The following is a 25,391-nucleotide window of genomic DNA, read 5'->3' on the forward strand; positions in this document are numbered from 1 at the left end:
ATCTAGACAGGGTTACGGCTGGTATTAACCAATATTTGAACATTTATACATTATGGCCATTATACTACTTTTAGAACATAAAGAAGCAGTAAGTACTGCAGGTTCTTTTAGAGATGGACTGATGCATTCAGTAGGTAGTAACTCAAAATAGTACCCATATATATATATATATATATATATATATATATATATATATATATATATATATATATATATATATATATATATATGCTTTTATCTCTTGTGTTAAGCGTTGTTAAGCTGTGTTATCTCTATTTAAGTGTTGATCTATTTTTTTTCTACTTAATTGGGCTTTGTAAACAACTTACAAACAAGTTTCTATATGATAAAATGCCAGCTAGTGTTTTTTTTTTCACAGAGAGCGACAGCTGTAGGGCTGTGCTTGGTTATTTGTTGTTCATTTCGAAGTATTTATTGTTTAGCTATTTCATTCTATACTGATTTTTTTTTTGTTGTTGTTGGTATGTTGTTTTTTTATTTTTGTAGTTTGTTTGTAGTTTTAACACACATTTTGTAAATACCCCAAAGAATGTTGGAAGAACTTACTGCTAAACTGTGTAGCTTCCGTGTACTCACACACACAGCGAAATAAAAACTACAACATTTTTACCCTGTGTATCTGAATTACATTTATTAGAATAAAGCGAGCACCGGAAACTCCCACCTTTATTACTATAAACTTCGCCCCCGCGCTGCGATTGGCTGCTGTTAACTCGTCTCTTGCGCTGTGATTGGTTGTTCTGCAGTTCGTTCTCCTCTTGAGTGAGGATGATTACCTAATCTGAGGTGAATAGTGCTGCAGTCTGTCGGAATACAAGTGGAGAAAATAGTTCCTCAGCGAGTCTGAGAGAGTCTGAGGAACTGAAGAGCCGCAGCTGGAGCTCCGGAGTTGAGCACGGTGAGAGCTCCCCGCTTCTCCTGCTTCTGTACCCGCCTGCTCTCTCCTGCACCTCTCCTCCTGCGGTCCTGCTTTATTCACCGTGTGTACAGCACTGCAGCGGCTCAACTCAGCGCTTCTGGCTTTCTTTGGGCAGAGACGAAAATAACACACACACACTTACTTACTAACACTCTTTACTAAACACTACTTACTAAACAACTTACTCTCTCTCTCACACACCCGCTCTCTCTCTTACACTCGCAAAAAAACAGAATATTATACTATAATATAAGTAACGCAAACACTCCTTTAGTTCTTCTTTAACACATTTGTTTAGCTGCTGGTTGTTAAGACTAACCCATTAACTTAACGAATTACTGCATTAACCCATTTTATTATTACCCTAGGTCTGGGAGACATTGTAAAAAAAAAAAAAAAAAAATCTCGATATTCTTCAAATATATGAGTGGTTCTTGGTTGTGATTTAGATTTTTAATTCTTACACATCAATTTTTTTATTTGTAAACAAACACCTATTGTTTCCTTCACATCTAATATATATTTCTTTGATTTTACTACATTGAAAACCTCTGGAATATATTTCAAAAGGAAGATGGATAATCACAAGCCATTAAACCAAGCTCAACTGCCTGAATTTTTGCACCAAGAGTGGCATAAAGTTATCCAAAACCAGTGTGTAAGACTGGTGGAGCAGAACATGCCAAGACGCATGAAAACTTTGATGAAAAACAAGGGTTATTACACCAAATATTGATTTCTAAAAGGTCTAAAATTGTAAAATATGAAAATCTACATTAAATAGGTTTCTGTACATAATTTCCAGGTTTCTGAGAGCAGCATGTATCTACTGATATTTCCTCTGGCAGCTTCTATATGTAAAGATGAACAGTCTCTTTTACCAAAAAAAGCAAAATGACTAAGCAGAGCAGATCGTTTGCCATCATAAACTGAAACTAAGGTAACACTTTATAATACTGTTCCATAGTTAATAGGTAACTAAGCAGGAACTAAGCAGTAACTAATTAATAGTGCTGCATTAACACCTAAATATTTTCTATTAACTACCAGGGAGTACTGAATAATTACTCAGTAGATAATACTGAACTAATATTTATAGTAGTTCACTATTAACTCCACAATAATTACTGAGACTTACATATCTCCCAGAGAACTACTTACTAATAATGTCTCCTTTATAGTAACTATTCATTAATTACTGCTCAAATCAGCATTAATTACTGAAAACCCTTAGATGCCACCTGGGGAACTATAGATCTAAATCAGGCATATTTGAGTTAAATGCATATTAATTTAAGGCATATTTGAATTAAACAAGTGACACCATTTGTAGTAGTGGTAACCTTAATTACCTTATTATCCTCAGTTCCTTCCAAATATTAGCAACATATAGTAAAATACTACAGTGTGTATTACTCTGCTTAACCATCATTTTTGGAAGAAAAAAAAAACATAACGTAATATTATTGCATAGAAGACACTGATGAAAGTTCTCCAGAAGGCATCTAAGACTCTAAGAATGACTGTAAGACAGTAATAATGTAACAATCATTGCTTTAACACTAGGTATCAGCCTTATAAAAGTGTATCCAGCGTTTGCAGTCTCAGAGAGATTTATTTTACTGCGCACTATTAGGGTAATTACGGTAATTTCACAGCGGACGCAGCTCTCCAGGTCCTTCGTGTAAATTCTCTGCTGTGCGCTGCTGCTGCTGCTGGAGGATGATTAAGAGACTCTGCTGCTTTCATATTTCTGTATTTGATTGAAAATAAACTAGTAATCAAGATATTGAGATCTTTTCCAGCTTATTTACCCCCGGATCAGAGGAGGACTCTTTGTGGGTTGTTCAGCTTTAGGATGTGTGTTAGCTAGCTAAGTTAGCTAAGTTGTGTGTGTAGTTAGCGTTAGCCAGCTAAGTTAGCTAGGTTATGTGTGTGTTAGTTAACTGGCTAAGTTAGCTAGGTTATGTATGTGTTAGTTAACTAGTTTAAATGTGTGTTAGTTAGCTAGGTTATGTGTGTTCGTTTGCTAGCTAACTTAACATTTATGTGTGGGTTAGTTAGCTAGGTTATATGTGTGTTAGCAAGTTAAATGTGTGTGTGTTAGTTAGCTAGGTTAAATGTGTGTTAGTTAGCAAGCTAAGTTAGCTAGGGGAAATGTGTGTGTGTTAGCTAGGTTAATTGTGTTAGCTAATTTAAATGTGTGTGTTAGTTAACTAGGTTAAATGTGTGTGTGTTAGTTAGCTAGGTTAAATGTGTGTTATTATTATTATTATTATTATTATTAATGTATATTTCCCTTTATAATACTGTGGTATGATTTGCAGTAACTCCTAAAGAAGAACACAGTAACTCCTCAGTAATTAGTAATTAGTTAACATGTTTCTCACTTTATAATACTGTGGTATGATCTGCAGTAACTCCTCAGTCATTAGTAACGGGTTACCATGTGCTGCTGTTAACTCCCGAAAAAAGAAGACAGGGACCCCTTATTAATTATCTATGAAGAACACAGGGATACCTAGTTCGTTATCTAACACAAATATTTATTCCTTTAAACATGATTTCCCCCAGAATAAGGATGTACGACACATCCTACAGTAAAGCTGTATGTGAGCCATCACCTCCAGGAGGACTGAAGTGGAGCACAGGTTTAGAATAAACACCTGTAACTCACTGACAGAACATTACAAAAATGGGGGTTAAGCAGTCTACTGCACATTTCAGTGTGTCTAACATTTGGAAGATATTGAGGATACTAAGGTAAGTAAGGTTAATATATGATAAGTGGTGTCACTGACTTTAATATCACCACTGATAGAATAACCTGCAGCAGCAGATAAACACACTGATAGAGGCTAGCGGTCCGGCGCTGTGGAATTACCGTAATTACCCTAATAATGGCACTAAAAGTCTGTGAGACTGCAAGGCTAAAGATGAACGTTTATAAGGTTGGTGCTGAAAATTAAAGCAGTGACCATTAAAACAAAATTGAGTACTTAGAGTCTTCTGGAGAACATAAATAATGTCTACTATGTAATAATATTACGTTATAAATTTTTTTAGTTCTTTCAAAAATGGGGTTAAGCAGATTACGACACACTGTAGTATTTTACTATATGTTGCTAATATTTGGAAGATAATGATGATAATAAGGTAATTAAGGTTACTACTACTACAAATGGTGTCACTCAAATATGCCTTTAATATCACCACTGATAGAATAATTGTTTGTGTAGACTGATTTAGATCTATAGTTCCCCAGGTGGCGGTAAGGGTTTTCAGTAATTAATGTTGATTTGAGCAGTAATTAATGAATAGTTATTATAAAGGAGACATCATTAGTAAGTAGTTCTCTGGGAGATATGTAAGTCTCAGTAATTAATGTGAAGTTAATAGTGAACTACTATAATCATTAGTTCAGTACTATCTACTGAGTAATTATTTAGTACTCCCTGGTAGTTAATAGAAAATATTTAGGTGTTAATGCAGCACTATTAATTAGTTACTGCTTAGTTCCTGCTTAGTTACCTATTAACTATGGAACAGTATTATAAAGTGTTACCGAAACTAAAACCGCAAAATGTCCCTTTGCAGCTTTGTGCTATGGGTAACACATTTTCTCACTTGATTTGCAGTACAGCTCTTATTTCTTTATTCTATTATCTGTATATTTATTTAATGTAAGGGTACTGCATTAAAATGACATTTATAGCAATTCTTTTTTATTAGATTATTCAAGAAACAAAAAAAGGACATTAATCACAGTTGAGCTCTTATGAAACAAATCGTTTTAGTTGATCTCCAGTATTTGTGCTAGAAATCTGCAAATGGATCGGTGTATCCTCTCAGCTCAGCATGACCATGACCATGACCATGACCTGTGTTCTCAATGGCTAGACAAGTGTAGATCAGGAAGCTCTGCAGATGAGGACAGCAGAACATTTGACCTAATTATAGCTACAATAAGAAAATGTGTTTTTAAAATGTATACTTTTATAGAGCACTTCCTCATTATCTGAAAGGTTACCATAGCAAATCGCTAGAGTATGGGTTTCTGTGGTGGTGTGGAGAAGAGCAAATGCTAAGGTGTGTGGGTGCACTCACAGCGAGGTTCATCGGAACAGCAGCAGTTAAACATTGTCTGCTTTTTTTGCAAGAGGTGTACGATATAGACAAGAATTGCAATATGATATGTAATAATGGTGCACCTAACTGCATTTCTTACTGAACTAATTAAGTTACCATAGCTTAAATATTACAGAAACTTGCCATCACTTTTGCTGATAAAGTCACCTAACCCAAAAAAGATTTGTTGTCTACTTGCATTTATAGCTGCTCTTTAAAAAGAGTTTGTTTTAAGTGTTTGATTTAAGTTAGTGTAACTAAAATAATTTAAGGCAAACACCTTGAATGAAATTTCACTACAGCCTATTTATTTTACTTTAATTGTTAAAAATGAGTTAGCTTAACTTGATTTGCTGGAGTTGTGTAAAACAGTGCATTTAAGTTGGTGTAATGCATGTTTCACAACTATTATATATATCCAAATGGAGATCTTTGAGTTAAACCAACTAAGTTTAGTCTGTTGCCGTTAACAACTTCTTTTCCATTGGCTTCTGAAACAATCTATTTGCATACTGGGTGTATCCCCCATTCTAACTCTTTGTTGGCTGTGCTCTCCGAATAACTTTGAGAATGGATGTTCGTTCAACTCCACAGTGTTAAAATTAACTAAAAAAATGAGTTTTAAAAAACTTAATTAATTTGAGGCAACAAATTACCTCAAATGATTGAAGTAGACTTAACTTATTAGGGTTTACAGTACACAAAAGTCCAAATAACTTAAACAAACTAACAATTACATTGTGAACAGCGATTAGTACAAGTCACTTGATTTACTTAATTCTATATAACAATGATTATGTGAATTATTCACACTCATTTTAAAAAAATAAATGATGCTCAAATTGTTTTACAGGTTTATAGTTTATAGGTGTTGATTATATCGTTCTTAAACGTAATAAATTTAGATACCAAATAGGGCTTTCAAATGTAAATGTCAAGTGGGCATTTGAAGGCCTCATTTAGCTGTTCTATCATTTTGAAGTGATAAGAAAGAAGCTAAATAGATAAAGCTAGGAATAGGAGCTGTACCCACAAGAAGTAGGGATGGAAACACAGCAGAAAAAAGCAGTTGATTAAAAGCAGTTGATTAATCAATGACTACATTGATTAATCAACTAATCATAAAAAAATCAACAGATTACTTTAACAATTTCAAAAGTTTTTTTGGTACTTGACTTGGCTGCATAACCTTTTTTCCAGGCTGAGAAGTAGTTTGTTGTTTGTGAATACTGTGGAGCTCTGCCTCGCTCTGCCTCCAGCCTTGTTTTGACACAGTCTGCAGCGTGTAGATCGCCCTCTGGGCTTGGGCTTCATATGGGCTGTGCTGTTTGAGTTTGCTCTTATTCCCAATATTATTGCGGTTATTTTAATGTGTTTACTAGGAAAACTCATATCACAATAAGTATAAAAACACAATTTAAACATTAAAAAATGTTTTCTTACAGCACCAGTGCTTGTCTTACCTCTGTTAATCGCTTTCTCTTGTCTCTTGAAGTGCATGAAATGGTGATGTGATGTCTTGTTGCCTGCACTATTTCATGTGAAAGGCAGTGTTTTGTCCAAATCTGTATCCAAATAAAAATGAAAAATATGTTCTGAGGTTGCCAAGGTTTTTCTGGGTTTTATTATGTTTTCTTATTACAGTGATGATACTGTATCATATAATATAATTAGGTACTATCTTTTTCTCTCTCATAATTTTTCTAGTGCATGGTGTGATCCACAGTCAGCTCCAAGGTGGTCTATGTTAGCAAACGCTGTAGTGACTCATGTTCAGCCTGCAGAGACAGGTAACAGCCTATACACTGGACAGCACTAATTCTGTTCCCTCTGTTGGGCTTCACCACACACACACACACATACACACACACATACCCGCACTTTACTCTAACCCTAGCCCTTTCTTTGTGTCTAGTTTGTGTAATTTAACCCCAAATCAGAAAAGTTGTGACAGTATGAAAAAGGCTTATAAAATAAAAATGTAACATTTCTTATGTTTACTTTAGAATTTATTTCACTATAGAGAGTATGAACTCATATTTCATATTTTGTTTGCTCAACTCAAATTTTATATTTGAACAAGTCAATAAAAACACATGCTTATTCTCAGTGCTTAGACATCTTCTAAGGCAACATTACAAAGTGGTAAAAACGGTAACATCACAACTGCTGTTGCTGGCCTAAAGTGCAGGAATGGATGTATATTAACAAAAAAAAAAAGTAAAGTTGAGCAGAAAAAACATGAAATATCTTATGTACATACTGTCTGCCATGATGACATAACAGTCAAACTACATGTAAGAATTTCTGGTTTTTATTATTATTTGCATTTTCCATACTGTCACAACTTTGTTCTGATTTGTGGCTGTAAATGTGTAGATGTGTATTACTCTGTGTCTTAGTCCTCCGTTTTCCAGAGTTTGTTTTTCTATCCTTTTCTTCACACAGATGTTTGAGCAGCACCTGAGGATGGAGGGAGCGAGGGAGAGGGGGAAAGAGGGGGAAGAAAGAGAGAAAGAGAGACAGGCACTTAAGCAGCTTTGGGATAAAGGGAAGAGCCAATACAGTAATGTCTTCCCTACCTACTTTACGCTTTTCACTCAATCCCTAGATCACTAAATTCTTCCACATCTGATTGAGAGAGAGAAAGAAACAGGGATAATTTGACCAAAAATATTAAAATGAGACAAAGAGAGAATGAGACAGAGAGAGAGAGAGAGAGAGAGAGAGAGAGAGAGAGAGAGTAGGACAGACAGAGCAAGGTAGAGAAAGAATAATTTGAGGAGGAATATGTGGCAGCAAAACAGAAATGAGAGATCAACAGAGAAAACAAGACATGAAGAAAGAGAATATATGAGAGAGTAAAAGAAAAAGCATGGAGAATAAGAAAGAGACATTTTTGAATAAGGAGTGTTGCGAGGGTGAATGTGAGAAAACATTTGAGAGTAAATTGTAGACACTGAGGAGGAGAAAGAGAGAGTGAGATAAAAAGAGAAAGAAAGAGAGAATAACAGGTTTGTGAATGTATGTGGGAGAGAGACTATGTGGGAGAATATTTAAGAAAAAAATAAGAGAAAATGTACAAGAAAGTAAAGAAAGAAAATGAAAAAGAAAGAGAATATGGGTAGAGTGTGGCAGTGTAAAGAAAAACAACAGAAAAAAGAGAATATAATAAAGTTTAAGGGAGACAGGTAAAGGAGAATAAACGAGAGAGTAAATTAGAGTAAAGGCGAAAACGAAAAAGATTTCACTATTATGTTCTAGGCATAAATGAAAATTTAATACAAGCATTGTCATGACACTACTAAAACTGGCAGGGCATTGTTTATTATTCAGTCTTTTAGTGTTTTGGTTCTGTCTTCTTTCTCTTTCTACCTCAGAAGTGTACGTTTTAGTGTTTTTTATCCACCCTTTTTGTATGTTTTTATGTTATGTTGTTCATATTTCATATTTCTGAATCTCTTACACATGATCCAAATGTACCACACTAGAAGGGCTTGTGCTTCAGCTAATGTGCTTTGATTGACAGGTGCTGTAGCCAGTCCTTGGGTAAAACAGAAGCTGCGTCAGTTGATCAAACAGAAGAACGAACAAGCGGAGTCCAACTTCAGCAGCATCCCCACAGGCTTCAGGTCAGATAGAAAATGCTTCATGTATAGGCCAGCATTAAACCTGCTCACCTGATTACCCCTCTGTTTTCACCTTTTATGCTATATACTATCTATATAATAATAATAATAATAATAATAATAATAACACAAATGCGTTCATACATATTGATAATGATAACTTTTTAAACTGTAATAAAAACAGACAAAACATGATATTGTGGTGTTAAGGGTTGATAGTCAATGTTATCAGTAGCAGTGTTATCAGAACCAGCAGTTTAAGCAATGCCCTTAACTCTTACTGCTCCCCGGCACCGGAGCAACACTCCGGGCACGTGTTCTCACAAAAATCACTGTGTGTGTTTTTTCTGAGTGTACTCACTAATATGAGTGTGTTCACTGCACGTATGGGCTAAAGGAAGAGGCAAAATTTCATCTGTGCCCACCACACTAGTATGGTGTATATGGTTGTATTACTAAGTTTGCTAGTTGGTGCTTCTCCTGATAAAAACTTAGTACTTAAACTAAGTATTAGACTGAATAACTGACAGTGAGTGTACAGTGTGAATACTGAATAATTGTGGCTGTTATTTAGGAATCTGACTCCTATTCCCGACCTGAACTTTCAACATCTTCAACAGAACTCTTCCTCATCTCTAATCTATGGAAGCGACCGGTTACGGAGAACACGTAATAAACACACACACACCACTGAAAACAAAGACAATTTCATAAATTAACATTTATTTAATTATTGTTTAATAATACTGCATGTGAAATTTAGAATTTTACAAAACTATTTTGAAGTGTAACTGATACTGTTATTAAGGGGCTCAAAATATGTAGATGAAGTATGAATATTTTAAATACTGCTACATTTATAAGATTTTTTTCTTCAGTAGTTTTAGTTAAATAGTGTTTTGCTGGCTGATATGCTTGTCAAAATTTTCACATTTGTTAAATTTATAGTTTTACATAATTGGATGAAATACTAATACACTTTTATTTGACTGCAAATATTATTCATATGTATGCATTACATTTTTTTTAGCAATTCTTTAAATAATTGTTGTGTTACTACATGATATTCACATGCTAAAAGGTTATCTTCAGATATATGTGGCATGCTTTCGATATTTTTAAATTATTTTAAATTAGTTTAGCAGTTTCTGAAGCTTTTAGGTCCCTAGTATCAGACAGTATTGTTAGCAGGTAAATCATAGTCGTATTACGCTGTCATCCTAGAAGTCATGGTATAACAGTGTGTAAATTGATCATGAAGTTTTACCTCAGTAGATGGCATGGGATTGCCCAAACTGGTATACATTTAAAGGTGTTTCCTTGATTTTGAGGCTGACCACTGACAGTTTGCTTATGGAAAGGCGATGTAAAATTATTCAAGTGAGTTGGAGCGATGTCAGTCAGAGGGGACCAGATGGATGTGACATTCCAATGCTGAAGTTGTGCTGTGCATTAAACAGTCCTCGATCCACAATGTCGTGTGTGTGTAGGTTGGGAATACGTCATAGAAAGAATTACCGGTGTACAGCGGTGGTAATAGATGATAATGATCATGACCGGAAGCTTCTGGCTAGAATTGTCCATGTGAACAGACAAGCGACTACATCAGAAGATCCTGTCCACGTTCAGTGCAGCATACTTTAGCATTCATAGGACAAACATCTTCTTGATATCAGCACCTTAAACATCAGTTTTCTATGGGCCTAGCACCTAGTTACACTAGTGTGTGTGTGTGTGTTTATGTTTGTTTTTGTAGACTCGGAGCCCCTCATCAAGCTGAAGCTTAGGAGGAGCATAAGTAACAGGAGGAATCCTCTCTGTCATAAATCAAGTGCTCCCCCTACAGGTAAAAACATTTGACACACATGCTTTTATAAATAACAGTGTTTAGTTTATATAGCAAAATTCTCAAACACAGAGATATGCTTTACAGTAAGCAGCATCTTAAAGACAAAGTCTAAACCTTTACTGTACAATTCTAAGCAATATTGTCTAGTGAATTTAACACTGTTCTATGATTTAGACACAAAATAATAACTAGATTTGGGATAATGTTACTTGCCAGTCATATTTTCAGTATGCCCCAAACACACCTTTATTTATAACCCACAGTGTGCATTCCAGCATCTGAGTGCAGTTTACCCTCCAGTCAGTCAAACAGTGGATTGTTAGCCTGGAACTACACCGGAAAACAGTTCCACAAGGTTTGATTTCCTCTCTCAGTCTTCTATATCCATATCAGCCATTCTCTATCTCTATTTCTCTCTCTCTCTCTCTGTACCTTTATTAAATATGATTATTTATCTGTAGAGTCAGAGTCATCTGGACTGTGGAATGATGGAGGGTACCCCCATGCAACCCTCTACATATTTGTATGTCACACCTGACCAGGAGACTCTGGGGGGTGCTTTCTCTTCTGCTGCACCCTCTTTTTACGTCTCAAATGATCCTAGATACCCTTCAGTCCTCACCAGTCCTCACCCACAGGTTCAACAAGGTTAGAATGCCATGCTGGCATCATTCACCTCACACAAATTTCCAGTGAATAACACTGCACAAGGAATTGACCTCCATGTTGTGTTTACATAACTGCTAGGACAATGGTTACACACTGACCGTAGTGTATCATGTATGTTCCTTGTGGAATTAATCAAATCAAATCAAATCAAATTTATTTGTATAGCGCTTTTTACAACTGGTGTTGGCACAAAGCAGCTTTACAGAAACATGATTACAGGACAAAGAATCATGCAAAACATTAAACATAGAATATACATAATACAGAACCCCCAGTGAGCGCAATTAAGCACCTGTGTTTTGTTTGTAATCACACATTAAAGAAAATATCAAAATATGTGTTGTTGCAGTCCTGGTGGTAGGGCCAGAGAGGCCTCTGATCAGATCCAAGTCACAGCCAGCGTTTTTTATTACTCAATACTCTCCACCTCCATATATCTTCCGGTCCTACAGCAGCCAACGGAAAAAAAAAAACAGACAGACACAAGAGGTGAGAGACATTGGACATTTTTTGTTGTTCTTACACTTCACATTCTATTGGGTTTTTAATTAATCTGGAGATTGTCTAGATTTAGGAATATAAATTGACATATTATGATATACTAGTACATCTTAAAAAAAAAAAACATTGAAAAATATCATGTGTTTTAGAAAATTAGAATATTATATAAGACATATTGGTACTTTTGACAGTGTGGGCAGTGTGCCAAGTCCTGCTGGAAAATGAAATCCAGATCTCCATAAAGTTGTCAGCTGAGGGAAGTGCTGTACGATTTTTGGGGAAAACACTGCACTGACTTTAGACTTGATATAACACAGTGGCTCAACACCAGCAGATGACATGTCTCTCCAAACCATCACTGATTGTGGAAACTTCACACTAGACCTCAAGCAGCTCGGACTCTGGTCCCTTGATTTCCATAAGAAATGTAAAATTTACTGATGGTCAATGATGTGTAATACATCTATATGATATAAGTTTCACATTTGAACTGCATTATTAAAATAAAGTAACTTTTCAATGATATTTACATTTTTTGAGGTGCATTAGTATTCTCATATTTATCTCAAACCTGAAACCAAATGTCTTCAGTGTATAGCAAAAACAAAACATTTGAAGGAGACATATCTATTTACATTACTTAAGTATATTTATAACCATATTATATTACATTATATCTATTTATAACCAAATTTGTGTTTTGTAAATTTAATAGTGTTTTGTGTGCGTTTGTCTTACAGTTCTACCTTATAATAATTTCAATATCTTTATTAACCAATCTGTCTACATTAGATCATTTCTGTACTTTTTGGAATATCACAGGTATGATAAATTGTGTGGTAACACAATTAATTTAATCTGTGTATTTTTAAGGTAATCAGATAATAAGTAATTGTATGTTCTGTCTATTTCACCTCTTGCGTCATGTCATCCAGGGCGAGGCCGTTAAAAGTAAACATGGAGAACTGAAGGCGAAAGGCAAGATGAACTCTGGGCACTTGTTTAATGAAGAATATGTCCAAAACAATGAACAGCAGAGCAGTCTTAACTCCACTTCATACACAACTCCAGCCCGCCAGGTATTCTTAGATTGGTGACTTCTAAATAGAGTAAAAGTCAAAGTAAAGGAAGGATAAAGAATAATGATTGACTTTAAACAATAAACAATTATCACAATGGAATCCACTATATCCACTATAAAAGAATATATGCAAAGACAATCTGAAATGTCAGAGGTATAAACTGCAGGGAATGTGTCACAAATTGAAAGAAAAAAGAAATGTTTTAGATTTTTATATTTTTTGCACTATAAGGCGCACTTAAAATCCTTTAATTTTCCCAAAAAATTGTCAGTGCGCCATATAATCTGGTGCGCCTTATGTATGAAATGTATATGTATTTGTATTTGTATATGTAAGCATATTTTGCCAGTTAGGTTGTAAGGAGCAGTAAAGCCACTCCACTGAAGTACAGCATTATACAAGAGTTTCAGTTTAGTTCTTTACCAGTATTAGCTCTAAGTGCTATAAGTGCTCTTTCGTTGTTCAGAGGTGAGTATTGTCGGACTGTAGCCTGCTGCTAACCAGTGTTGGGCACGTTACTTTGAAAAAGTAATATAGTTATAGTTACTCTTTACTTCTCCAAAAAAGTAACTGAGTTACTAACGGAGTTACTCCACTATAAAAGTAATTAGTTACCAGTTAAAGTAACTATCGCGTTACTTTTTATTACTCGCCTGTCAAAAAAAAGGAAATCAATTATGCATTTACTATTATTATTAGAAAAATAACAAACGAAAATAAACCCAAAATGTTGACAAAAATATAATCTAACGAATTAAAAAAAAAAAAAAAACGAAATTCTCCACACAACCAAAGAAAATGACTAAAACTTGTAATACTGAAAAAAAACGGAAAAAACTGAAAAACGCCTCTGGGGATGAAATTAAACAAACCAAGCCACACTCAAAGGAAATATGTATATATAAACAAAACAAAATAATGGACAAAAACAACAATCTTATGACCGTTAAAATGGTATTAATATAACAGCTTCACTAAAAGAGAATATAGCTTAGATCGGGCCCAAAACGTGCACGTTCTGCCAGAGCCCGACCCAACCCGAAACATGAACTGTCATTATGAGCCCGAGCCCGATCCGATCCGCCCATAAACTGTCTGTTTTCGGTCTGATTGAATGAGCGAAATATAATCAGAATTATGTTAATTTACACTGTAACATAAAAGCATAGAACTATTATTTAATTTAAATGATTTTTAAGAACAGCGACACACAATGCTGCAAGTCAAACGCGGAGGCGTTCACGTGCGCCCAGAGCTACGTGATTACATTTTTAATTTTTATTATAGTTTAATTTTATTTTGTTTTTATTTTTTCTGTTCAGTAAGTTTTTAGGGTGGGCTTGCTAGTTTTTATTAGTTTTCACACATCTCATCAGAGAGATCAATCTAAGAAACGTGAGAGAGAGAGAGAGAGAAAGAGAGAGAGAGAGAGACAGAGAGAGAGATTTCTGGTATGAGCTACTCACAGGTAAATGTTCTCACTGTATCTCCTGTTTCTCTTTCATCTGCCTGGCGCTCATATTGTAATCCCATACATAGTTCTGCAGTTTCTCAGTGTTTTCTGTCGTATTTTGCGGCTATAGCGCGAGCACTTTACACAAGAACTAAAGGACCACGAGGTGCTGTACGCTCGGCACAACACCGCCCGCTGTACAACTCCGCTGTACAACAGCGCTTATAAATAAATTAAACACAAAAATGAGGGTATTCTATCAGTAATTTCAGTTCGTTTTAGTTAGTTTTATAAACACAAAATACAGTTCGAGATAGTTATGTTTTTTTCCTTTTAATTACCGTTTTTATTAGATTCAGTTAACACAAATGTTTTTTTTCACTTTCAGTTTTCGCTATTTCGTTCGCTTTAGTGAACAATAATAATTGGTTACTTAGCAACATTGTGATTATCACATCAGAGCTTTATATAAAATAAAAATAGGAGCCCGATTTCGGGTCGGTCCTCGGGTCAGGTCGGGTTCGGGCAGAGAATCTAAGCTCTAAAACAGAAAGCAGCAGCACCACAAAAACCGGAGCAGCTAAAAAGAGTTTAACGTCCTTAATTCGGAACTTGGCCTGTCCACGGCAATCACTGAATTGATTAGAGCAGCAAATCGTCACAATTGTGCCTCACTTCACCACGCCAAACCACAGGCACAGCGGCCAGAAGCTCAAGTTCACCGGACAGAGGAGGGGTTAACCAGGGCAAAGCGAAGTTAAAAAAAAATAAAGTTCATAGAGCTGCTAAAGTAACGTGCAGTAACGGGGTGTCGGAAATGGTAACGGCGTTATAGTTACAGTCATAGTAATTAGTTAGATTACTCGTTACTGAAAAAAAGTAACGGCGTTAGTAACCGTTACTCCCAACACTGCTGCTAACCCCAACTAGCTCTGCTAAAGCAGCATTAGCATTATGAAATGTGAGAATTTCCTTTTTATATTCAATATAATGTTTGTGGACAGTGGACACTCCTTCAAAAGAACACTTCGCTAATAATCCTTTACATTTCTTTTAATATTTTAATTGTGCAAAGCAAAGGTAAAGTACAATTTAGATTCCAGCCAATTAATAGACATTAAAATGCTACATAAAATGCATTGCTAACACTGTTTAGCAAAGAGTGGAAGAATTAAATTACTAGGGCAGCAAATCTTGGACGTGTCCTTTGTAAAAGTTAACCATTAAACAATAACAATGTTCTGCTATCTTACCCTTTTGTATATTGCACTATATTGCACATCCCTCTCCTTCTATCTCACTCTGCAGCAAAGGTCCTCTTTCAGACGAAATGCTGGCTTTCATCACGCACTGAAACACAGAGAGATGTCTCGTAATTTGTGCATGGCTGATATTAAAGAGCCCTGTACAGAGAACTGTATCACAGGTGAGCATAGGACACAAAATTACTGGACTTTAAAGACTGTTACTGAGCTTATCAGTTATTTATCTCAGTGTTACTGAGCTCTACTAAAGCATGACTGTACATAAACTAAAACATTTTATAGGTAAAGTTGCAAGATTTGTTTTGAGAGGCAAAAAGTGCTGCATAAGGCATAATTGGTTCTAAAATGGACAGTAAATGTATAATTACATGTTTCTAGGGGTGGTGTGTAACTCAGAGATGCAAAACACCCAGTGCACCTGTCGTGGCAGCAACCCTCCTTCTGACCTTACCAACAGTGTGTGGTCAAGACTGCAGAAATGTGGCCTTATAAAACAGTGTAAGGTACAAACCACAAATGATCCAAAAAACAATCTGTATCAAACCTACTTCTGACCACCACAGGTCCGTTCAGTGTGTTGCAATTGATATATTTCAGAAAATCCCAGGGAGAAAAGCCACTACTCAGGAAATCCAGTCCGTTTATCAGGAGAACAGCAGTGTTCCTTACGGAACTAATCATCTGGGCCGTCTAAACCTGGCATCAGCGAAAATGGCAGCAGGCAGTGTGACTGAGCTGGTTCTGCGGGTGGCACAGGGAGAACTGAAGGTGAGACAGCAGCAAACTACAGTGCTACACACGCCTGTAAATACAGCGGGTCTCATTCATGAAACACAAGCAAAACAAATTTGCTTATAAAAACATATTGAATGCCTGCATTCATTAATTGTTTGAAGTACAAACAACATTACCCTGTTTCTTGCCAGGGTAAAGTATGCATAACATCCTAAAGATACCCAACATATAATCTGACATGACCACACTTTAAAGTTACTGTAAACGTATTTATTAAATAATCCAATAATTAAAACATTTTAATAAAAGCACTGAGCATGCAAACAAAGCTCAATTTATTCCATCTTGTTATTCAGAGCAACTTCCAGTAGCCTTTACAGAGCAGATCATTTGCTGCATCATTTTTCATTGTTACACATCAGATCTTTAGAGATCATACAGATTTATTAGCTGAGAGGAGACATTCTTGTCATTCACATCACATGTGGTACATGAGGTGGAACAAACTTATAAACTCACGGTCCAGCAACTGTTAAAATAAGATAAACATAAAGATAAAATAAAATAAAATAGATATTAAGATAAATACACAAAATATAAAAGCAGAGTAGGAAAGTAGCAGCAACATGAAGTCCAGAGTGCAAGTTTTCTATAGCAGCATGGATAATTATGAATAAACCAATCACTATCCAACCATTTGAATTTGAACATTTTATAGCCAGCTTGGTTGCTTAGGTACTGGAACGCTACAGCAAAAAATTGCTGGCAGCTCTCAATAAGATTCATCATCCCAGGAGTTTAAGATGGAGTACTGTGTCTGAATGCCACACTGTATAAAAGTCCTCATACAATAAGCAGCTAATCAAGATTCAAACTAAAAAGTTGTTGTTGTTGTTTGTTTGTAGAGATGTTAGAAGCTTTTGGTGTAATTTCTTAGACCAAGGTCTTCCGATAGTGTTAGTCATTTATAATTAATTGGTGTTTATTTTTGGTATTCTGGTCATTGTAAAGGAACCTGCTTACTTGCCAAATATTTTGTGTTCCTTAACATACAAACCTTCTACTAATAATCTGCAGCATTTGTGATGTACTTGCAGTTTTTTCTGCATTTATTTTTAAATCCCTTCTAAACCTCTCTTCCATTTGCTCTCATTCTCTTCCATGTCTCTATCTCTTCTTTTTTACGATTTCCTTTTCTTTCTTTTACTCTCTCTTTCCACCTGTTCCTCTTTCTTTCATCCTCTTTGTTCCCATCTCTGCCCCCTTTACTATATTCTATATAACTATATTTTTCAATATTTCACCTTTCACCCTAATGTTTTTTATCATCTAGCTTATCTTTTGCTCTTTGCTCTCATTCTTTTTCTGCCCTTCTGTCTCTCCCACTCTCTTTCACCTTTCACACTCTTCCTCTCATTTTCTCCCTCTCTCCTCTTTCCCTCTAACACCTTTTCTTTGTCTCCAACCAGAATGGTTTTGCAATAGTTAAACCATGTGGTACTTCAGACTCGGAGTCAGGGTGAGTATCCGAGCACACACACAGAAAATTTCATACTTACAAGTTTTTTTGTGTGACCTTGTTGTTTGTTATTTAAATGTATTGCTTGTATTGATCTCTCTCTGTCTCTCTCTTACGTTCTTTTAGTTCCTTTAGTTCAGTAGCGATTGCTGCTAAACAGCTCCAGCACAGACTCTGTGACAAAAAGATTCTTATTGTTGACTGGGTGAGATGCACACACACATACACATACGCACACACGTATTCACACACACATGCATACCCTCCCACTTAGGCCCAATCCCATTTGACCCTTTGCCTGTATCACTTAGCAGTACCCCTTTATTTTGCACATTCATCACTAGGGGTAGGGGATTCCAGTTCATGTTGAGATAGAGTGGTAGGTTGAAGTGTTAAGGCTACAGAGCCCTCCAAAAAGAGGTGTTCAGAGGGCTATCAGAATCATGGCAAGATGCCTGCGTAAGCAACCAAAGAAACCCACGAATGTAGTATTTTTGTTTTTGTTGAAAAAAAGTATGGTCACCAAAACCATTGTGGTATGAATATGGTAACCATTTTCTATACCACTTTAAATGGTGCAGCATTACTGATGCAATGGAACTGAAAAATCTGATCAAGAAGTTAGCAAATAGCTAAATTTAGCCCCTGTGGTGGACAATAAGTGTGGAATGGTGGAATTGATTTAACTTGGGTCCTATAATTTAACTAGAGACTAATAGTAGCCTGGCAATAATGACATATCAGGGTTTTGCAGGGTTTTCCAATTTCTTAGAAGAAGGATTTAAACCACTTTCCTTTGGAGCTCAGTTACAAGTGGAAATGGTAGAAATCCCACTCCTAAGAAAAATTAGACAATCGTTCAAGAGCTGAAATCGTACAGAATGTTTTCTACACCAATCCCAAAGCCCTGACAGCGGAGAAACAGTGACGTTCACCTTTATTTACATTTAGGCAATGGTGTCAATTTATGGAATACAAATACTTTGTTTATCTATTCTTTACTGGATTAATTATTTTTTAGACAACCTTTTACTTCTACTAATTACATTTTCACACAGTTTTCTGAACTTTCTACTCCTTACATTTTAAAAATAGCCTTGTTAATCCTATTTTACTTTAGCTTATTTTTATTCTGGCTTCTCATTGTTAAAAATAAAAATCTATCCAGATACGTCTCTCCATCTAGATTGCATGAATTTAATTGTGGTTGGATGAAAAGTATAAACAAATACCATTTCGACACCTTCACACTCATGCAAGGGCATAGAAGACGTATGTAGCCTAGTATAAGGATGATCCATGGCAAACACTTAAGAGAACCCAAGGGAAATGTCCCAACTAAGCTTCTTGTATTAAAATGTACTAAAATGCACCTGAAACAGGTAGCCTAGTGCATCCCAAATTCTTCATCATTTAAAAAAAATTCTTACATTACTTTTACTTTTATACTTTAAGTAGTGTTAAAACCAGTACTTTTACACTTTTACTTGAGTAAAAGGCTTGAGTTGATACTTTTAAATCCCTAATACCGGAGTAATGAATGTAAATATATTTAACACCTTTGCATTTAGAGAATGAAATAAAAGGGGTAGTGGTATAAATGAGAAATAGGATTGGGCCTCACTTATTATCCACAAAACTCCTCTGCTAACACACAGCTCTCTGTTCTCTTTGCTCTTACAGGACATTCATCATGCTGAAATTGTTCAGAATGTTTTCTACACTGATCCCAAAGTTCTCTACATCTCACTTCACCGCAAAGATACACTCAGCCCTGCAAGAGGAGGACCCACTGACGTTAGTGCCCCATGACTACACTCCCTCAATTCATTTCACATTTTAATTTATGAACTATAAACAAGAGCACTTGCACTTATTTCATCTACAGGTGGGGTCTGGTGATGCAGTGGGATTCAATGTTAACGTGCCCTGGTCAGATAAACTGGAGACAATAGGAGATGCTGAGTACCTGGCAGCTTTTAGGTATATCACTGTACGCTGTATCACTCATGTTTTGGTGTGTGTGTGTGTGAGTGACACTGAAAGTGAGGTATATGCGTCTTTTCCTCTCCCTGCAGGACTGTGGTTCTTCCAATTGGACGTCAGTTCTCCCCTGATGTGGTTCTTGTGTCATCTGAGTTTAATGCAGTTGATGGTCACCCAGCATCTTCTGGAGGACACAGAGTGTCTGCTAACTGTGAGTACCAGTCTACACAATCAAGTCACAATATTGTGGCCACCTCCATCTTATTGTGGCACACTGTCCATCTTATCAGATCCACTAAGCACATAGAACACTTTGAACCAGAGAGAGTGTATTATTCTCTGCACTGCAGCAAAAATGACTTGGTGGTGGTGTTAGTGTATGTGGATCGAACACAGCAGTGCTGCTGGAGCTTTTAAACATCTCAGAGTCACTGCTAAACTAAGAATAATCCGCCATCTAGAAATATCCAGCCAATACCGTCCTGTGGTCAGCATCATGTGACCACTGATAAAGGACTAGAGGATGAGCAACACAAACTGTGCAGTAAGAGATGAGCCACTGTCTCTGACTTTGTATCTACACTGTGTAAAAAGCTAGGTAGGAGCGTACAGTGAGTGAACACAGTGTTTAAAAACTCCAGCAGCACTTCTGTGTCTGTCTGTGAGTCAACACTCCACTGTGCTAAAGTTTTAGGTGCTCGCTCTCGCGCTGTTTCTCACTAACTCACACTTTTTCTCTCACTTTTGCTGCCCTTCCCCCCTTCTCTCTCTCTCCTGAGATATATTAATAAAGTAAAAAAGCTCTAGTTTTCCTGACCTAAATGAAACTACACTATTATTTCTGCCCACCTCTCAAAAATACAGGGAACTAGCAGCATAAAAAAATAAATCATGATTCAAATTATTTCTAAAGTGATTCACCCCATTACTATAATTAAATGTTGTCAATATAATGCTGATATTTTTTAAGAACTCTTAAAACTGAAATGCATAAAGTAATATGCATAGGAATTTTTTTTTAGCTCCAGCACTAATGTTTGTTCTTAATAAAGCACCACAAACATGCTCACTGATTGTTTCAACAAGATCCAAAAAAGATGGAGTCTCTCATGTCGACTGTTAAATAAATAGGTTGTGTAATATTAATTATTGTTTTTTGTGTTTTTTTGGTTACAGTTTAGAAAAAGGTTGTGATTAGGTATCAGTACCAAATTCAGATTATTATATTGGTACTGGTATTGACAACTTTAAAACGATACCCAGCCCTCATTATGACTGAACGCTGTGTAATGTTTCTTATGAACAATATTAGATTATTATCATGCGACTGGAATTCTTTTAGTAGCACAGGATGTTTAAGCTATATTTAGACAAATTAAATTGCACATCAGGTGATCAAGCATTTCAGAACAATGACTCAGGACTGGTCATGGTTGTTCTGCTTCTGTAGATCCCTCAGAAAGTCTTGTTTTATTTTTGTATTAGTCTAGTGTTTATGCCCCTTTTTATCCTGATATCATGTGAGGTCACTTTCACTGTGTAAATGCTGTGTAAGTCAGAAATATGGCCTTCTTCCTCATAAAATAGAGAAACAGTTGCACAGAATGGGAAGCAAATATGTTAGAATGACAAAGCATTTTGGCTTCTTTTTGCAAAATCAGTTATGTTTTAACCGTGACTCAGTGTGTTGTGTCCCTGTCTGAAACAAACTGTTTTGTTTTTTAAAGCGAAACACTAGTTGTGGGTGATATGGACCAAATATAATATATTGATATAACAATTGAGATAACAATATGCATGGTAATATAAAAATACAATTTTTTGTTAATTTTGATAACATACTATTGCAACCAAAATAATTTTTCAAGTTTTACTATAAGAATGAAGAATATGTTTTTTTTTATTGTTAAAAATTATAATGATGGCACACCCTTACCATTCACATATATTCGTACATAAATATGTGCCAGTTATAATTTGGGCATTTGAAATAGGAAATGAAGTATAAGCAATCTGTTGTGTTTCAGGTTTTGGATTTCTGACACAGAGACTGATGGACTTGGCCAAAGATGGAGTGGTTCTGGTATTAGAGGGAGGTCATGACATAATGGCCATATGTGATGCATCAGAAGCATGTGTTAAAGCTCTACTGAATTATAAGGTAATATACACTGCTGCTTCTGCAGCCCTGAACCCAACACTATATTAAGATCCGATTTTCACAAAAACTGTGTGTGTGTGTGTGTGTGTGTTAGTTTGTAGCTCCGTCTGAAGATGTATTGAAGAAGAGGCCATGTGCTAAGGCTGTTCAGTGCCTTCAGAAAGTCTTACGCATTCAGAGTGAGTGTGAATTCAGAGCTCACCCAGTTCTCATTGTTATCTCATCCACATCACCCAATTTACAATCATGTAAAAAAATGAAGACACCCCCAAAAAACTACTGCCTTTTTGAACAGATGTAATCATATAGATATTGGGGCTTTACATGGACAGTATGGATTGATGGATTTTATATAACTAAACACAAATATAACTGAAGAAATAACTCAATAAAAACACATAATTCTACATTCCCTATAACAATCTATCAGTATCTAACATCGAATCGGAGAAAGTTTTTCCCACTCCTCCATGCAGAATTCTTTCAGCTGTGATTTTTCCTCTTTACTGTTTGTTTGGGTGGTCTTAATGCTCTTAAGCACTCTCTGATACAGTGAAGAATTCATAGTCTGAGGGGTGCCGAGTGGTCCAGCGGTCTAATGTGCTGCCACTATGCCATCAGCTGACGGTGCTTAGAGGGAGCAAAATTGGCTCTGCTCCCTCTGGGGTGGGTAGATGGCGCTCTCTCCCCATCACACTTAAGGTGGCGCTGGGCGGCACGAGGCGTCTGTGAGCGGATGAATCGGAACCTGGCCGCTGTGCTTTCTTCCAAGCGCGCTAGTTGCTCAGGCAGTGATTCATCCGCAGCAGCTCAAAAGAAGGGGTGACTGACTTCACATGTGTCGGAGGAGGCATGTGCTCATCCGCATCCTCCGAAGGTCATGGGCGTCACCGGTGATGGGGACGCACAAAGGGGTGGGACAATTGGATATCCAAATTGGGAGAAAATGTGGAAAAATCAGAAAAAAAAAAAAAAAAAAAAAGAATTCATAGTCTGAGGTTTAAATAAGACAGCTTCCTCCAGTGTCCTCTCTAATGATGGTCTAATCATTTAGAGCTGATGTGCTGAACCTAAAGCTATTTTTATACATGTTAATTAGTACTAAATGTAAAAGGGGGTCCTAATATTTTCCTCATAAGCAGTATTTGTTTGTTAAATTTTACATCTTATTTTTAAAAGCCCCACCTCTCAGTACTTAGGCTTACATGGGGGTCTTAATTTAGTGTTCTCTTTCCCCTTTTCTCCTAATCTCTCTTTTTCATCATCTTTCTCCCTCACCCCTCTCTCTGTCTCTCAGGTAAGTACTGGAGCTCAGTGAATGCTGAAGCTCATACGGTGGATCAGCCGTGGTTTTGGGCTAGTGGAAGATGTTTTACAGACAGTGATGCTTCCTCAGCAATGGCCTCTCTCAGCATGTCTGAAGCCGACAGTAGCAGGTAAGACCAGCATAATGTAAATTCAGTCATCATCACTGCTCTATATATCCACTTTAAATACAGCAGAACCTGATGGAATTGTTGTAACTGTTGAATGCTCAACTCCAGCAGTCAGTCACGCTTCTGTCATGGGCCGATGGAGCATGATGAGAATGAGACGTATTGATGGTGAAAAAAGCTGAAGATCAGAACCCGACAATTGAATGAGGGAAAAGAAGAAGAAAAAAGAGCTTTCTTTTTATCTTTCAAACTCCACCGTTTTGGAGTAACTATAATTTTGGACCACAGATAACAACTATGCCTGTTTTAAAATCATAAACAACTTTCACTGCATATTATATTATTATTATTATAAAATAAAAACACACACTGAAATAAAATGTTATTATATACTAATATATACCAAATGTAGCACATCTACCTAGTTATAACTATAAGAGGTCTGTGTGATGAGTAAGTGAATTGGTCCTGAATGACTACAAGCACAAGTTCCATAAAGATCTGCAGAGTTAAAAGACAAAAGACATCAAGGATTATATTTACTGTAGTAACTCATAACATGATCGTCAGATATTAATGAAACCTGCTGAGTTTAAGCAACGGCAGATCTTGTCAGCAGAGCTTCAATCAATATGTTCTTATTTGAACTGCGCAGTATGTCACAGAAATCTGTGTGGGATTTAGCTTTTAAATCTGCCCACCGCAGACTCCCCCAGTCCCATTTCCACATTCTTGGGTTGCCAAGAATAGAGAAAACTTGTTTTCTTTGCATTATTTGAGACCTAAAAGCTCTGATATTTGTTATTTCAGCCAATTCTTATTTTCTGCAAATAAGTGCTCTAAATGACTATTTATTTGGAATTTGGGAGAAATGTTGTCCGTAGTTTATAGAATAAAACAACAATGTTCATTTGACTCAAACATCTACCGATAAATAGCAAAATCAGAGAAATTGACCTGGAAATTGAAGTGGTCTCTTCATTTTATCTATATTAAATGTATGTATCTCAAAAATCAATGGATTGATGTCTAAAGATTTTGAAGACATTTCTGCCATAATACTGTTGCTTTTTTTCTTAAAAGCTCTTTTTAAACTAAAAACTAATGCATCTACATCTCAATTGTGGCCCTTGACTGAATTTCTTTTGATTCTTTTTTTGCTTTTAAATAAGCTAAAATACTGAGTGCTGCACTTAAATTAATGTTGTTGCCAGTGTTTTATACTGAAACAGCCTTTGTATTACTTTTAGTTTATAGCATTTTACAGGTACTGACAAACACTTTTCAGTAGAGTAAACCTTAACATGTTTTCAGGATGTTTATATATATATATTTTTTTGTAGTTATTTTTGTGATTGTTTTTATTGCTCTTAATAGTAAAGCCTTCCCTGAAATGTAGATGCACATTCACTGAATAAAATCATGTTGGTATATACTGCTCTGTATTCTGGAATAAAATGTATTGTTACCAAGATGATCATTTTTTATCGTGTTTTTTTTCCTTTCCCGGTGAAGTTGTTATTTTGGAGAAAACCATGCCTGAAATATACAGGATAAATCCAGAACTGCTTGCTTTTACAAGTTTAATCTAAGGGTTTGAATAGAAGAAAGTGAAAATAAAACTGACTTAGTTTAAATATTGTTGTTGTTCTGTAGCACTGTGAACTGCTGTGATAGAACAGCCTTCACATATCCCCACAAATTCCCTGCATTTCTACTGGTTTATGTTATATTTAGCCTTATGTTATAATTTACCTTACTATATTACAATTTATAAGAATGTAACATTTTCTTAAGTTTTCTGTGACATAAAACAAAACACATCTGGAATGCTGTTTCAGGAATTGTATGGACATTCTATGCTGAAATCGCATAGCCTAAGCCCAGTGTGCAGCATTTTCTGCCAAAGTAGGATCCTATTATGTTTATAATACTTTTATTTAACAAAAACTGTATCCATTTTATAGCTCAGCTTATTTTGTAATCACTTAACTTTTTACAGTAACAGAAATGCTGTGACTGGAGTCAAGGCTGCCCT

The 25,391-nt window shown here is 36.0% G+C and overlaps 1 protein-coding gene across 3 annotated transcripts; it reads left to right on the plus strand.

Moving 5' to 3' along the window:
* Positions 1-225: 225 nt before the first annotated feature.
* On the plus strand, positions 226-24,818 carry hdac7b (histone deacetylase 7b). Of its 3 annotated transcripts, none has more exons than XM_022675787.2 (22): positions 226-919; positions 6,776-6,858; positions 7,517-7,634; positions 8,598-8,700; positions 9,272-9,366; positions 10,454-10,543; positions 10,810-10,901; positions 11,008-11,194; positions 11,565-11,704; positions 12,652-12,795; positions 15,560-15,677; positions 15,895-16,019; positions 16,114-16,284; positions 17,721-17,770; positions 17,897-17,975; positions 19,454-19,567; positions 19,659-19,753; positions 19,849-19,967; positions 21,784-21,917; positions 22,012-22,096; positions 23,215-23,353; positions 23,462-24,818. In XM_022675787.2, exons 2-22 carry the CDS (start codon positions 6,838-6,840, stop codon positions 23,517-23,519), a joined length of 2,277 nt encoding a protein of 758 aa, XP_022531508.2. In that variant the 5' UTR covers positions 226-919; positions 6,776-6,837; the 3' UTR covers positions 23,520-24,818. The 3 variants fall into 3 exon arrangements, with proteins under 3 accessions (XP_022531508.2, XP_049335746.1, XP_049335747.1); XM_049479789.1 differs by having other exon boundaries at positions 23,465-24,818; XM_049479790.1 differs by lacking the exon at positions 7,517-7,634.
* Positions 24,819-25,391: the final 573 nt, after the last annotated feature.

The sequence above is a fragment of the Astyanax mexicanus genome, chromosome 5, assembly GCF_023375975.1.
Source record: "Astyanax mexicanus isolate ESR-SI-001 chromosome 5, AstMex3_surface, whole genome shotgun sequence".
Lineage (NCBI taxonomy): Eukaryota > Metazoa > Chordata > Actinopteri > Characiformes > Acestrorhamphidae > Astyanax > Astyanax mexicanus.

What these genes read in the sequence shown, in the direction of transcription:
- hdac7b (XM_022675787.2), top strand. Translation starts at nt 6,838, where the DNA reads ATGTTCAGCCTGCAGAGACAG. An exon ending in TGTTCAGCCTGCAGAGACAG is followed by an intron (nt 6,859 to 7,516) that starts GTAACAGCCTAT and finishes TTCTTCACACAG; the next exon opens with ATGTTTGAGCAGCACCTGAG. An exon ending in ACACAGAGTGTCTGCTAACT is followed by an intron (nt 19,968 to 21,783) that starts GTGAGTACCAGT and finishes GTTGTGTTTCAG; the next exon opens with GTTTTGGATTTCTGACACAG.